Source organism: Sphaerodactylus townsendi, linkage group LG10 (assembly GCF_021028975.2).
Source record: "Sphaerodactylus townsendi isolate TG3544 linkage group LG10, MPM_Stown_v2.3, whole genome shotgun sequence".
Lineage (NCBI taxonomy): Eukaryota > Metazoa > Chordata > Lepidosauria > Squamata > Sphaerodactylidae > Sphaerodactylus > Sphaerodactylus townsendi.
Genome location: NC_059434.1, coordinates 76,452,393 through 76,468,836, shown reverse-complemented (window position 1 = coordinate 76,468,836; position 16,444 = coordinate 76,452,393). Strand labels below are relative to the sequence as shown.

Here is a 16,444-nt window from a genome sequence, read left to right as displayed (position 1 = left end):
GTGGAGGCAGATTTCCACAAACAGGGTGTGGAAATCTGCAGGGGAACGGAGAAGCGGTCAGGAGCAGCAGTGTAGAGTGGGGAAATCGTAGGCAGACAAGATTATTAAGATCCTTTTACTTCTCAATAGTTGCCTCTCCTTTCTAAATCCCTCCATCCCAGTGCTATTGTCCAACAAAAAAAGAAGTTTTCAGGTGGGAGGAGGATTACACCGAATGTGTAGTTGATCCCTAAGATTTTGGGCAGGCTTTGTGATGCCACAGTGAGTAACAGCGGGTCAGAATAAGAGCCTCTTTTCTCACCATTATTTAGTCTACTGAATTGGCATCTCTAAAACCTTAAGCTGCAATCTAACTCTGCAGGCATTTGAATGGGGCAGGATTGGAAGGAAGGAATATAAGGCCTGCTCCCTGCTCTTTCCCCTCACTTCTTAGTTGGGCAGACTGGCCGTTCAGCTCACAGAGAAATTTCCCCATTGGCTTTGAGAGCCATTAGCAGTAAGGTGAAAGAAGACCCAAGCCTCAAAAACTCTGCTGGTCCTTCAGGGGTCATTTCACTCATACCTTCTGCATGAATGATGATTGCTGTCAGCTCACCCATTATTTCTCCCCGCTGCATGTTTTCATGGGCGTACCAGTACCCATGTTGGCACCACCAAGCTCTGCAGTGCTGGCTTGCAGAATAGCTAGGATCTCTCAGCTTGCCCTGCCCCAAGTCTATTTTAATTGCCCAGTCCGCCTCTGTACTAAGCAACATCTTCTGCTGATTGATAGGTGAAGAGAAGTAGAGAGAGTACAGTAAGAACATAAGAAAGAACCTGCTGGATCAGACCAGAGTCCATCTAGTCCAGCTCTCTGCTACTCTCAGTGGCCCACCAGGTGCCTTTGGGAGCTCACATGCAGGAGGTGAAAGCAATGGCCTTCTGCTGCTGCTGCTCCTGAGCACCTGGTCTGCTAAGGCATTTGCAATCTCAAATCAAGGAGGATCAAGGTTGGTAGCCACAGATCGACTTCTCCTCTATATTAGGCAACCTTTATTAGGCACCAAAAAGAGATACGCTGATTAAAAATAGACAAGAAAGGAAAACTGGGAGGAATGTTGAATGTGAACAAACATAATATATACAGAGAGGGAAGCCCAGAGGATTATTTCAGAGTATTAATCTAGAAATTGTCCACCATTTCCAATAACATGAGATCCTGATTATTCAGGAGATAATTCACTTTGGGGTTAGGAGGGCAAGGGCCTGCCAAGTTTGGAGCCTTAAGGAAAAAAATTAGGTCTAAATTCTGTAAATTTGGGACAGGTAAAGAGAAATAAGTATTGTTTCCTCCAGATTTCCATGCATCCAGCTTAACAGCCACCACTCCTCTCAAGATGACAAGTGGCAATTTGTCCACCACATGTGGGCCATGTTCTTGTTCCTGGTGTCTGCAGAGCTTGGGACACACACAGGATGCTGCAGAAGGGCTCTGGGGGCCATTTTGTGGCTTTGTCACTTGCTCCCTGCTTGGACATAAGGGGAGCCTCTTTTGCAAATGAATGACATTGTACACTTAGGACAGGGCTCCCCAACCTTCTTGAGCCTCATTACAGACATGGCATGGTGGGCACAGCAACAAAATGATGGTCATAGCTTAACTTGAGGAACGCAGTGCAGATCCTTGTGCTGTGGTGGCAGCTGCTGCCAAAGCAATATTTTAAAAATTCTGCATAGAATCATAGAGTTGGAAGAGACCACAAGGGCCACCAAGTCCAACCTGCTGCAATGCAGGAACACACAATCAAAGCACTCCGATCAGATGGCCACCCCGTCTCTCTTTAAAAAACCTCCAAAGAAGGAGACTCCACCACATTCCGGGGTAGTGCATTTCACTGCTGAACAGCCCTTACTGTCAGGAAATTTTCCTGATGTTTAGGTGGAATCTCTTTTCCTCCACCTTGAACCCATTACTTCTTATTCTAGTCTCTGGAGCTGCAGAAAACAAGCTTGCTCCCTCACTAACATGACATCCCTTCAAATATCTAAACATGGCTATCATGTCACCTCTTAACCTTCTCTTCACCAAACTGAACATCCCCAGCTCCCCAAGTCTCTCCTTGTAGGGCATGGATTCCAGACCTCTTACCATTTTGGTTGCCCTCCTCTGGACCCGTTCCAGCTTGTCAATATCCTTCTTGAATTGCGATGCCCAGAACTGTACACAGTATTCCAGGCGAGGTCTAACCAATGCAGAACAGAGAGGTACAATTACATCCCTCGATCTTGACACTTATATTCCTATTGCTACAGCCCAAAATCACATTGGCTTTCTTGGCCGCTGCATCACAGAGCCAATCAAACCTCCAATAGGCAGTCAGAAGTCTTGCTGGGCAAAAGCCCTACCTGGCTCTGGTCACTTCCTGAAAACACTTGCTGGGCTCCAGAAAAGGTGTCAGTGGGTGCCATGAAGCCTGCTTAGGGGAGCCCTGCCTGAAGATCTACCTTCCCTGGAGAGTGCTCCAAATTGACATAGTTACTGTGCTGCTGCTTTAAGTGGCATAAGCATGGGGGATTTGCAGCACACAACAAGAACCTGAATCCTAGCTATGGGACAAGCACTCTTGACACATTTGCTTTCCCCAGCGATATATGCTATTTTGATCATGTGCCACTTTTTTTGGTACCAGTTTAGTTCAGGATTTTGAACTAGCCACTGGGCACCTTTCAGAGTTGATCTCCAGCTTGTGAAACAGGAAAGAAATGATAATACCTTCTGTAAATACAACCAAATTAAGAAATCATCTCCAGTTCCTTCAGAGAATCCACAAACGTAAGCATTTTTTTTTCTGAGCAAAGGAAGGAGGGGGGAGTGTTTCTGTTTTGTTTTGCTTTTTTAGTTTGGCTAAGAATTTGTTTTTCTTCCACATCTGCTTAGCTGCTGGGGAGGGGATTCAAGGAAGCCGTTTGGACTCGATCGTTTGGGAAATAAGCCCCCACTCGTTTCGACAAGCTCTTCTTGTGCTGTCCAGGTTGCAAAAACCTGCAGACTGTTCTGCCTCTCTTCCTTGTAAAGCAAGATTGTACCTCCCCTGAACTCGATGGCTGTGTTTTTCCATTTGCTGGGCAAAAGTTCTTAAAACATTTGTGCTCACGTCCAGGCAGTGCCAGCCGATTGCACAAAGCTGCAGGGCGGGGGGAGAAGCGGAGTGGTCAAAATCAGCCCTGATCAAAAAGCACGCTGCCTCCCATCTCGCTATTTACTGAACCAGTGGAGTGAATCTCGGAGAGGACAGCCAGCTAGAATCAGTGACTTATAAACCATTTGGGGGATGGGTAGGGAAGAATCTGGCCTCCCCAGAAGCCAGAAACAGTAGAGGAGAAGTCAGTGACACCCTCTTTGTTCCAAATTACCAGGATTTCTTTACCACACATTTGAAAGGCTTAAAGATCAAAACAAAATATTAGAAGTTCCTCTTGGGAGAGGCGGGGGACCAACTTCTTGGCGGGTGTGAGGATGTGAAAGTGTTGAAATTCCACATTGGTCTTCAATGGGCTTACACTCAGATCCGCTGCATACATTGTTGATCTTGAAGATGATAACAGAGTCTGTGTTGATTTGTTTTGTGTTGAGGGACCATCATTCTAAGCAAAAATGTTCTTGCTGCAAAAGGAAACAAACACCGAGGCGGAATTGTTGCAGAGCACGTGCGGGGTAGGGTGGGCTGTACTCCACAAGCAAGAGGAAAGCTCTGTGAAACACCTTGTCCAATTAGGGGAGGTGGTCTCTCATCTATGTGCTAAGCAGCTAACCCTGCTTAGCTTCTGAGATCTGGGGAGCAGAAGTGTTGCTAGGCCAGAGTGCACCCGGTGCACACTCTGTGTTTTCCATGCTCCGCAGTGCCCTGCCCCCCACCCCCACCCCTTACTTTAGTGCAGGCTGGAGAAGCGGCCTGTTCCCTTCAGGCTGAAAACGGCCTTGTAGGAACTATACTTCCCATGAGACCCTGGGGCTTGCAAGGTCTCCTGGGAAGTGTAGTTCCCAGGGAACAGGCCGCTTCTCCAGCCTGCACTGTTTGACGAAGGTAAATGTGTATGTGGGGGGGCGGGGCAGGGGGATTTTCCACCCCCCAGGCGCACGCTCAGTGCAACACGCACCCCCGGTCCCCTGGTAACTCCGCCTCTGCTGGGGAGATCAAGATAGCTTGGCTATCCAGGTGAGGACTCCCATCCACATGGGTCCATTCCACATGGACCAAGAAAGACGGGTGTAGGGTGCTCTATAATCCATTGGGGGGGGACTTTGCACAGGTGCCACCCCCAAAACAAGTCTGTCTCGTTTAGTTTTTTTGAAAATAGCTAAACAAGCGATCCTTTTGAACATTTCTGGGTTGGAACCACTCCTGAGCGAACACCGGGCAGGAGGCATTTCATTTCCCTCCCTCCCACGCCGGCTCTCAATAGCAAATCACCTCTCAGCATCACTTATCTTGAAACCCTACAGGGTAGCCGTAAGTCAGCTATGACTTCATGGCAAAAGAAGAAGAGAGAATGCAGATGACCCCTCTCCAGACATCCCCATTGAAGCCCAGCACCTTCAACATGTGCCCGTCTTCTTTTGTAGGAGGAGACAGAGAACGGATGACAGCCAATCATGAGACATACCTTCTTATGGCCAGCACTCAGAATGACATGGAGGATTGGGTGAAATCGATCCGCAGGGTTATATGGGCGCCTTTCGGAGGAGGTGAGTGTGTTTATGAAGAGTATGAGAAGAGAGAGGAACTTTTTCTGCAACCCGAACTTTGTATCTGTAATTTTTTTTTTGTCAGATGCCCGACTGCGTGTTTTGCAATGAAATGTAGAAATTAACTTCTTTGACTGCAATGGATTTAGAATGATGTGAATCCTGTTCAGAATTGCCCTGTAAACCACTCAAGTGGAGATGGTGGCAGGACCTGTCTAATATGTTTTGAAGCATCACTTTTCAAATGTATATTTCTCTGCCAGCCACTGTTTACCCAAGGTTTATATCTAGTGTATTTTACTATTCCAGATTAACAGTAGCATACAGTATCTTCTGTCTAAAATTGCAGCATTTTTTAGAATTCTGTATAAACTTGTGAAGTAAAGCAACAGAATTAAGAAGAAGAAGAAGAGGAGGAGGAGGAGGAGTTGGATTTGTATCCCCCCTTTCTCTCCTATAAGGAGACTCAAAAGGACTTACAAACTCCTTTCCCTTCCCCCCTCACAACAAACACCCTGTGAGGTAGGTGGGGCTGAGAGAGCTCCAAAGAACTGTGACTAGCCCAAGGTCAACCAGCTGGCATGTTTTGGAGTGCACAAGCTCATTTGGTTCACCAGATATGGCTCCACAGCTCAAGTGGCCGAGCAGGGAATCCAACCTGGTTCTCCAGATTAGAGTGCACCTGCTCTTAACCACGACACCGTGCTGGAGCTGCTATGTCAACTGAAACAAAGGAATGAAGTTCATGTTTAAATCACTATGGGCACCATTGGAGAGAGGGCCTCAATCTTACATTTCATGTATCTCCAGTAAGAGCTAACTAGGACCAGGAAGGAATTTCTCCCAGTTCACATTTCTTCTAGTGCCATTCGTCTGGACTGGAGACAATCAATACAAAATACGAGAAAGCAGAGTTTCTGGCTTGTCATCAGGGTGGTTTTTTTTTCTTTTTTGGCTGCAAAAACAAAACGTTTGGCAGCTCAGTCGCGATGTTTGTATTGTTTTTCAGTAACTGAGAAGGGCAGAGCTGCAGCTGAAAACTGTGTTTACTGTTAGAAAATCGTCCTCCCCACTTATCAATTAGACCATAGGGGGGCTTGAAGAAAATTATCGTTGTTAACAGAAACTCGATAGGGAATACAAACACTCCCAGTCCATTATTTAAGTTAGGCAGGGAGATTTGGCTGAGGAAGGGAATTTTTAGCCCTTGTCAGATGGCCCCTGTCCCGTGGCACAGTTTCAGTTGGAATCCTGCCCGTCACTACCTCAGATGTGTCTGCAACTGTATCTTAGATGCACCCGGGGGGGAAACCACCAGCTGAAGGCAGCATGAAACACATTTGAAATACGTTCCTCTCGTCTACTAGGAATCTGATGTGCAAATAACACTCTGGTGGCACAAAGAACTTTGCACCCTGGCTGCAATGACCTTTAAGAGAGAGTGTAGGAAGGTCAGGTTTCTTTTGTGCTTCTCAGGGCCCCTGGGAAACAGCTTCTTTCTGTTTTAGCGGATGACCGGGCTCAATTTGTCGAGCTGTCTGTTGTGGACAGCCAAAACTACACATTGTGGTTGGGTCAGGGAGATCTCGCATTGGATCGGGAGGGGCTCTGCCTCTGGGGAGACCCCCATCAATAAGCCCCACCCTCATTGGCTTCCGTCCAGGTCCCATTCACCCGTTTGTACATCTGATTGGATACTTGCCACAAGCAAGAGAGCTGGTGAGCAGCTGAGGAAAGCAACTCTAGGAAGGAAAATGTCTGCAGATTTGGGGGTGGAGGACAGAGTTTATGAAAGGGGAGAGAGCTCAGCAGTGGGTGGTGTTGTAGAGTTCGCCGGAGTTGCCGTTTCTTCCAGAGGAATTCATCTCTTTAGTCTGGAGATCAGTTGCAATTCCAGGAGAGCTCCAGACCCTAAGAACATAAGAAAGAGCCTGCTGGATCAGACCAGAGTCTATCTAGTCCAGCACTCTGCTACTCGCAGTGGCCCACCAGGTGCCTTTGGGAGCTCACTTGCAGGATGTGAAAGCAATGGCCTGCTGCTGCTGCTGCTTCCGAGCATCTGGTCTGCTAAGGCATTTGCAACCTCAGATCAAGGAGGATCAAGATTGGTAGACCCTACCTAAAGGTTAGCAAGGTGGGCTGCTGCCCAAGTAAGAAGGTAGGCTTTGGCATTGCAACCGTATACCACCAACAGCCACCCACTGGTCCCTTACAGGTGACAATAAGTGCCTGCTGGTTCCAGGATGGCAGTCAGAGAAGAAGACCTATGCCCCCAGATGGCAAGAGGAAGAGACGAGTTTGGATTTATATCCCCCCTTTCTCTCCTGTAAGGAGACTCAAAGAGGCTTACAATCCTCTCCCCCCCAAAAAAGCCAAACACCTTGTGAGGGGTGTGGGGCTGAGAGAGCTCCGAAGAACTGTGACTAGCCCAAGATCACCCGTCTGGCATGTGTTGGAGTGCACAAGCTAATCTGGCTCACTAGCTAAGCTTGCACACTCAAGTGGCAGAGTGGGGAATCAAACCTGGTTCTCCAAATTAGAGTGCATTTGCTCTTAACCACGACACCACGTTGGCAAGAACCCAGCAATGGCAATATGAAGTGCTGAATTATCATCTGCCTGCCCTCTACTCTACCAGCTGGTAGTAGCTGGTGAGCCAGTCCAGTTTAGGTGGGATGACAACTACTTCCATAGCCATGCGGCAATTAAAAAAAACCATGTCAGGGGCATCCCAGAGTTCCAAGAGCAAAGGAAAAGCTGACATATCAACAGGTGTTCACAGGATCTTGACATGTTTTGTCCCAGCAGAGAGGATGGAATTGCTTTATCACACTCTAAGGAACGGTTCTATTAATTCCAGGGCTTACCTATTACATTTTTATCCCACCCTTAAGGATTTCAGGGCAGCAAACATGAATGTTCCCCTCCCCAATTTATCCTCTCGATGCCGCTGTGACTTAGACTTCTTTGAGAAGAAGGGACTGTCACACAGTCGGCTTCGAGGAAGAATGAGGATTTGATCCTGCCAATTCTAACGCTGTAGCCGCTGTTGCTGAACGGGCTTATTGATTTGTGAAAGATATACTGGATCTAGAAACACTTCAGTAGTATTTATTTCCTAGTATGGGGATCCAAATACTTTGACTCTTATATACTGGAGAGTCTCTCTTTTCACTGTGAGGTTTATTGCATCTTCTTCTTTGAATCCTAATGAGTAACGGTTTTTTTATAAACCTTGCCACTGACCAAATACTGTGAGCTGTTACTGAGAGCCCCTGTCGGGTAGTAGGTAGACTGTAAGGCTAGGATCTGGAAGCCCAGGGTTCAAAGCCCAGGATATTGAAGAGATAGAAAAAGTGCAGAGAAGGGCAACGAGGATGATTGAGGGACTGGAGCACCTTCCCTATGAAGAGAGGCTGCACCGTTTGGGACTCTTTAGTTTGGAGAGGAGACGGCTGAGGGGGGATATGATTGAAGTCTATAAAATTATGCATGGGGTAGAAAATTTTAGAGAGAAATTTTTTCTCTCTTTCTCACAATACTAGAACCAGGAGGCATCCATTGAAAATGCTGGGGGGGAAGAATTAGGACTAATAAAAGGAAACACTTCTTCACACAACGTGTGATTGGTGTTTGGAATATGCTGCCACAGGAGGTGGTGATGGCCACTCACCTGGATAGCTTTAAAAGGGGCTTGGACAGATTTATGGAGGAGAAGTCGATTTATGGCTACCAATCTTGATCCTCTTTGATCTGAGATTGCAAATGCCTTAACAGTCCAGGTGCTCGGGAGCAACAGCCGCAGCAGGCCATTGCTTTCACCTCCTGCATGTGAGCTCCCAAAGGCACCTGGTGGGCCACTGCGAGGAGCAGAGAGCTGGACTAGATGGACTCTGGTCTGATCCAGCTGGCTTGTTCTTATGTTCTTATGTTCTTAAACACCTTGTTAGCCATGAAGATCACAATATAATCTTGGAGCAGTCATCGTGTCTCTGCCTCAGCTACCTCACAATTGTTATGGGGATAAAATGGAGAAGGGAGCGCCATATACACCACCCTGTACTCCTTAGAGGAAGAGTGAAGTAAAAATCTACTAGATGCAAGGAAAATTATTTTTCCAAAATTACAGTCAGTGGTGCTGAGTTGGACGTTAAAATCCCCACTCTTCCATGGAATCTTGCTGTGTGACCCTGGATCCGTCACACATTCTCAGCCCATCCTACTCACAGGGTTGTAATAAGAATAAAATGGAGGATAGCAGAATGATGTAAACCATTTTAGATCCCTGATGTGAACAGTTCTGGGCACTGCAATTTAAGAAGGATATTGACAAGCTGGAACGGGTCCAGAGGAGAGCAACCAAAATGGTGAAAGGTTTGGAATCCATGCCCTACAAGGAGAGACTTAGGGAGCTGGGGATGTTCTGTTTGGTGAAGAGAAGGTTGAGAGGTGACATGAAAGCCATGTTTAGATATTTGAAGGGATGCTGTGTTGGTGATGGAGCAAGTTTGTTTTCTGCTGCTCCAGAGACTAAGACCCAGAGTAATGGGATCAAGGTGAAGGGAAAGAGATTCCACCTAAACATCAGGAAAAACTTCCTGACAGGAAGGGCTGTTCGACAGTGGAATGCGCTACCTCGGAGTGTGGCGGAGTCTCCTTCTTTGGAGGTTGTTAAAGAGAGGCTGGATGGCCATCTGTCAGGAGTGCTCTGATTATGTCTTCTTGCATTGCAGGGGGCTGGACTTGATGGCCCTTGGGGTCTCTTCCAACTCTATGATTCTATGAAATAAATAGCATAAATGAAGTAAATAAATAAAAATTTAAAGCCATCTAAATTGGTGGCCATCATTACATCCTGTGACTTGTGGAGTTTAACTCCACAGTTTAACTCCAGTTCTGTGGAGTTCATGAGACGCACCCCAAAAGTCAGTGTTACGTTTGCATGAATGTAGCATTGTTGAGCATTCCCCAATGGTGGTAACATCTCGCAGAACCTGATATGCAATTATATAGAGCCCAAAAAAAACCCTGACCACCATGACAGTGTGTTCCTTAGAATTATGCCAACTCTGCAAATGGTTTTTAAAGTACTTGTACCTTTTTAGAAACTCAGCACTGAGTCATCATATCGAAGAAATATGGAGAAAATCCATTAGCTAATAATGATATCCACTCTGCTGTTGAACACAATGGCGTTGAGTGGTTTTAGATTTCTGTTCTAATGGATATATTTTGGCAGCAGGCCTAACTTTCATTAGGAAACCAGGAAAGAAGTACACTAAGGTGCGCGGTGCGCGGAAAATGGGTTCCCAAATGCTTGTTTGTTCTTCTTGGTGTGGTACTCACCTGTCAAACATGCCATTTTTGATTATTAGGGCTGAGTTGAAATGACTTACCTCATTTTTGTCTCCCGTTTCCCTCAGTTTCAGCACGCACTTCTGGTCTTCTTGGCAGCTTTGTTTTCTTCCTAAGCTTACATCTCACACACCTTAGGGCCGTGGCAGGGGCTGATGGGAATTGTAGTCCATAACATCTGGAGTGCCAAAGGTTCGCCACCATGGCCTTAGGGTATATAAACACCATCCCTGCTGCGTGCAGAGGTGTGTCTAGGGAAAACGTAGTCCAGTGCAAAATCTGGGTTTTCTACCCCCACCCATCCTGATGTGGGAGGCAGCCCTCCCCCACCACAACCAAACAACTTTTTTTGCACCAGGTCTTGAAATCAGTGTATGGACCTGGGGGGTGAGAGGAGCAGTGTGGGGGGCAATTTTCCACCCCCACATGACTAAATGGCTGCATCCCGGGGACATTTGACCCCATATGTCCCCTGGGCAGTACGCCCCTGGCTGCGTGAGTACAATTGAGAAATTCTATTGGGGTGTTCTCCATTTCTGTTCCATTGCTTTAGACTTCTTTTTATTCTTTTCTGTGAAACTAAAACAATCCCCTGGCCCAGGCTGGCCCAGTATCATCAGTTCTTGGAAGCTAAGCCAGGTCAAGATAGAAGTCCAAGCTTTGGCTACTGCATTTTCAACCTGTCTTGAGGCCAATATATGTGCGCTGTTTATGCCACTATGAGGCTTTTCCCCACTACAGAAGGGAGCTAAGGTCGACTCGGTTCCTTTCAGTGGAGGGCGATTCCAGGCTGTTCCCACAGCAACTGAGTTGGCCCCCTGGAACTGAGCTAAGTGGGCAGGATCATCTTGGTGCCTGTTTCGCTCCTTGATTGTGATTGGCGCTTGTGTTACGGCGGGAAACGAGAGCGTTCTCTTTTTTTACAGTTTTTACAGTTTAAGTTACATGCGCTTTCTGCCCGCCATGACTCTCCCATTCTGTGCATGCCACAAAAGTGGCTCGTGATTGGTTGAACGGATGAGGTGTCGTTTCGATGCTTCCCCGCTTCGAAGCGGTATCGACCTTGTTCCGGCAGAAAAGTGTAGTTCATAACTGCGACAAGGATGTCACAGTTCTGAGGGGATCAAGGTGAGACAAAACAATGTTGAGCTCGGTGGCAGTGGGGATTCACTGAGGCGAACCTAGGTAGAAACCAGTTCAACTCTGTCAGTGGGGAAAGCCCCTATATGTCCACCTCTTTTTGTATCAGTTTAGTCCTGGACTCTGAACTGGATCCAAGACATTCTTCAAACTTAACAGCAGTTGATCTCCAGTATGGGAAATATATAGCATCCTGAATAGCCCATATTATCTGGAGCTCATTAGAGCTTGAAGGCTAAGCAGGGTTGGCCATAGTCAGTACTTGGATGAGAGGCCACCACGGATGTCCAAAGACTGCTGTGTAGGAGCAGGAAATGGCAAACCACAGGTTTGTTGCTGGCTTTGAAGACTGTACAGGATTACCATAAATTGACTGAAGCTGGACCATACTTTGCACCACCAAAATGGCTCCTCCCTTCAGTTTATCGCGGGTATGATTTGACACTTCTTTAACCTGTGTAATTCACTACCACAACGTTTATTGGTGGCAATGACCAGGAGAAACTCCACGAAGCTTCCGTGTGCTCAGTAAGGAAGAACCCGAATTTCGAAAGCTGACCCTGTTGATTGAAATGTCCCCATGCATGCCCAACGTTATTTTCGGTTGCGCTGAATTTTCCCCACGAAAATTAGTGCATTTTTGCGGCTGTTTTTTTGCATTCGTTGTGTATAAACGCTATAGAATGTATAAATGGCATAAACGAAGCATAAGAAGAACAATTAACCGCAGCAGTGGAAATGAGTCCACAGAGAAAATCCTCTTTAGTATATCTTTTGTGAGTGCCCAGAGGCATCTAATTGGTTACTCTTAACATGTTTTAATAAGTGATGTTGGGTGTCATCCAACATGGATTTCTAGCATGCTGTGGTGTGCAGGCATCGGGTTTGTAGGCTTTGGTATGTGGGCATCAGGTTTCTCCTCCTCTGTTACCTGTGCAGGGGCCACCTTTTGACTTAGTTTAATTTCTGGTTTTGAAACAGACTGGCACTACTTGTCCCACGGAGCTGAATGCAGAGAGGTTAGAGCTCAGTGGTTGAGTGCATGATTGCCAGGTCCAGTTTCTAGAATGTCCATTTAAAAGGGATTTGGGGTATTTGGAGAAACCTTTCTATGCCTCGAATGGGGTAGACCTGCTGCTGCTCAGTGCAAATAATATGGAACGAGATGAACCAGTGGTCTGCCTCCAAGGTAGGGAGGGATGTTCAACACCTGCCAGTTCGGCTAACGTCCTGTTCGCCAGTCTCAAACACGGAGCTGATTTTTGGGTGGACTGTTCATCTGTTCATTGACCCATTTGTGAGTGCGTAAAGGTCCACAGAATTGGCTTTTTGCGCATGTGTGCACCCACACAGTTTGATTGAGTTCTGCTCCTGCCATCCCCACTGTGTCTCTGTTTTGTTTCTCAGTTATTTCAATAGACTGTTAAATAAATCATCTAGGTGTCAAACTCACGGCTCTCCAGATGTTATGGACTACAGTTCCCATCATCCCCTGCCAGCATGATGCTGGCAGGGAATGATGGGAACTGTAGTCCATAACATATGGAGGGCCACGAGTTTGACACCTGTGATTATATTATCATAAATTAACTGTCTCCCCCCCAAAAAAAATCCTGCCATTTTTCAAAAAGAAATCCTGCCTGTTTGTTCAGATAGGCAGAAGAAGAAGAAGAGTTTGGGTTAATCCCCCCCCTTTCTCTCCTGCAGGAGACTCAAAGAGGCTTACAAACTCCTTTCCCTTCCCCCTCCCACAACAAACATCCTGTGAGGTGGGTAGGGCTAAGAGAGCTCCGAAGAACTGTGACTAGCCCAAGGTCACCCAGCTGGCATGTGTGGGAGTGCACAGGCTAATCTGAATTCCCCAGATAAGCCTCCACAGCTCAAGCGGCAGAGCGGGGAGTCAAGCCCAGTTCCTCCAGATTAGAATTCACCTGCTCTTTACCACTACGCCACGGCTGCTCCCCACCTTGCTTAGCTTCAGAGATCTGATGAGATTGGACTAGCCTGGGCCGTCCGGGTCACCGCATGGCATTGCTTGCACAAGGCCATTTCGTGTGTTGATGATACTGCCAACGACCACGAGTGATACGTGTGTGCCAGCCCACCTGCTGCTGTAGTCCCATCAAAAACAGAACGTTCACTAAGCAACAGGCTGCTGTGGAGGCTGGTGGTTGGTGGCAGGGGGAAGACGCGTATGGCAAATTGTGTGTGACTTTTGGAAAACGTGGCTTACGATGCCGCAGGTGAAGGAAGAAGAACGTGTGCCGTTGCTTATCCATGCACAATCCCATCCCGCAGGGTCGAAGGATAGGTTTCTTTTCCTGAAACGTTAGGCACGAGACTAGTGTGTGCAAGCTTTGGTGAAGCTGTAATATTTAGGGTGGACCTTTCTGCCTAGAGTAGGGTATCTGTGGAGATCGCAAAGCCGGCAGCTCTGCCAATGATTAACCAGTTTATTAAACTACAGTGTGGAGTTGTGCTAGCCGGAGGAGGGAGGGAGAGACGGGCAACTGCAGAGAAAACACAAAAGCCGCCTCAGAACGAAGGCTGTGATTCCCTGCTTGCTTGTCTACGAATTAAATTCCTCCCCTGATTAGATTGAGAAGATGACATTGTGTTGGGGGTGTTAATAATAGGGCCAAAGAGCTTTGATTGCAGAGCACGAAAACTGAAATAACATGGAAGTTGCAAGGGACGGAGGAGCAACTGAGATTAATGGCGAGGGGGTGGGGGGTAGCGGGGAAGCCAGGAGCTCATGTGAGAGGCAGAAGGGCTCTTAAGCTGCCACACGTGACAGTCGCTTGAAGTCAACTCAAAGTCAACATTTTTTTTGAAAGAAATAACCAGCACCGTAGAAGTGGTGCAAGCTGCCGTGTGCCTCCGGAGCGTTGTGTTTTCTCGCACCTGCTGCATGCATGCAGTGGGCTAGAGCAGAAGGCAAATGCAGCAGCAGCAGCAACAGCAGCAGCGCTTCCGCTGAGAATAGTTGGACAGGCAAGATAGCGGCACCGGCGTGTTTTGTGCGAGGCGTGTATTCTTTAGCAGATGCCGAGGAACTTGGTGCTGGAGCTGAGCGGCCGATGCCACCTGGACCGATGAGTGTCCCGCCAGAGTCGGAGGCAACAGGGGCAGCAGCAAATCATCCCGAAAACCTAACCAAATATCCAGAGAAAGAACATTTTCACGCATAAGAATTAGGGGTGGAAAGAGCCTTTTGAAGCGCATCCATAATGGACAACATGTAGTCTTTGGGGAGATGCTGTGGAGATCAAAAGGAGCCAGCAAGGAGCATTCGAGGCAATTCTTTGGGGGCCTTTTCTGTCATTGTTCTCATCTTCTGTTCGTGCTATTTGCTGACCTTTCCCAGTGGAATCTGTGCTCCCCCTCCCCATTTGCTCCACCCCACGCACTTCAAGCCGAGAAGATGTGCCAGCCTCCGAAACTGTGCCGCAGGACCCCTCGCAAGACGCCCTGAACGGACGATCTACCTTTCTGTCGAAATTATTTCTAATGACACTGCCTTGTTGCCGATCAGCAGGAAATAAAATCAGAAGCTCCAGGGGAAGGAATCGGCACGATGGAAAGGAAAACCATCTGAAAATGCCTAGCTGAGAAGGGATCGTAAAACCCTGGTTCATTTTTGAAATAACTCGATAGCTAAAACCTGCAAAGGAGATCACAGTTTGCGAGGTCCGACACGGGAAATGCTGCTCCAAATAGAAATAAATAGCAATGATTGATAGCAGCTTGTCATCTCGGAGTGCTTTTAACCACCTGCTTTTGGTTTGCGAGTGTATTTCCGGCCTGTATGATGCCTGAAGACAGGAATACGGGGGTCCGTGCCTCAGGTGCCTTAACAGCATCCCCCTTTGTTCCCAAAACTACCTACAGGAGAATTAAGCGGTGTTTTAGCTTCCGCAAAGGTAGGCGTAGTTTGTCACTTTTTTTTCCTGTGTAAGTTTTTAAATCATTTTTTTTTTCAAACTTGGGGGCGGGGGATATGAAAGAAGCCTTGTTGTGTGTTCAATGGAAATTCAGGAACAAAGGCTGAGAAACGATAAAAGACGTCAACACTTACTGGCCAGGATTTTGCTTCTCTGATTTATTGGTGCAAGGTTACTGGGTGTCTTTTCATGTGGCGTTCTGTGAATGAACATTAAAGAAGGTAGAGAATGAGTAATAGTTGTGACAGCTTTTCCAAGCTGACAAAAAACAACAACCCCAAGAACACCAAGTTGCACCGCAGCTTGGAAAAAGTGGCCAGATATATCTGCGAGCAGGGGAGGAGAGCTAGAAACTGAAACATTTGCCTCTAAAGATGTCTGGTGAGCTCAAGGTTTGCTGCACGCGTTTGATCCTTTCCTTTTGCAGCCTGGTTTTACGTGCTTGCTTTTTGTCTGTGGGTTGTATTTTGACTTCGCTTGCTGCAGAGCATATTTTTACAGAGGGTGCCTGCCCCTTTCCCCGCTCTCCTTAACATAGTGTACATTTAATGAATGCGTAAGATTTTCATTGGCTATGGTAATTGCGTGCCTGGATGCCTAGCTCAGCCGCTGTGGTGGTGGGAGAAGGAAATATACATTCTCTGGGAAGGAGTTGGGAGTGAGGCAAGAGGCTGTGAATGTAAGAACCCTGCAGATTGACAGTAAGGGAATGAGAATTCTGTTCCCAAGCGTCAGGGGCTTCCAGGAGGCTCTCGAGCTTGACTCAAAGGCATCACCCTTTTAACCATTCTGAGCATCAGGCATTCAACACCAGCATGCCTTTGAATATGGAGGTTCTGTGGAAAAGTCATGCTCAGAGCTTCATGCTCAAGGAAAGAACATCTTTCATTCCCTACAGCTGACAATGGTTTGTTTGCATTGTCCCAAATGAGAAAGGAGAGATCTGAAGATCTCGCTTTTACTTGAGATCTAGGAAATCATCTATCGTCGGCCTGTGCAGGCCGGCCAAGGGAACTGTATATTGGGTCGTGTCTCCGGGGGGGCGGGGGGGGGGGCAGCGGTTTTGATGACATCTTTTTTATTTTTTACGGTCATTCGTTTTATTGCTTTTGGGAAGCTCTCTGAATAAAAGATGGAAGGATAAGTCAATGGCGGTGAGCCGTTTCCCGTGTCTGCTGTTGCAGGTGGGTGGGCATTTTGCTGGGGAAGGCAGATTGTACCAGGCATCAATCATTTATCTCAAGGACAAACCGTGATTATGCCAGCTGGGCAAACCTTC

General features: G+C 47.2%; 1 protein-coding gene across 9 annotated transcripts in view; it reads left to right on the top strand.

The window, feature by feature from the left end:
* ARHGAP24 (Rho GTPase activating protein 24) overlaps positions 1 to 16,444 on the top strand; it is a 383,497-nt gene that overhangs the window by 315,726 nt on the left and 51,327 nt on the right. For 7 of the 9 annotated variants that reach the window (XM_048509403.1, XM_048509402.1, XM_048509411.1 and 4 more), the window contains one exon: positions 4,604 to 4,726. In XM_048509403.1, the coding sequence (XP_048365360.1) occupies positions 4,604 to 4,726 (123 nt within the window). Of the gene's footprint in view, positions 1 to 4,058; positions 4,065 to 4,603; positions 4,727 to 14,054; positions 15,145 to 16,444 lie in introns of those variants that run through there. The other 2 variants (XM_048509407.1, XM_048509404.1) reach the window with 2 other exon arrangements.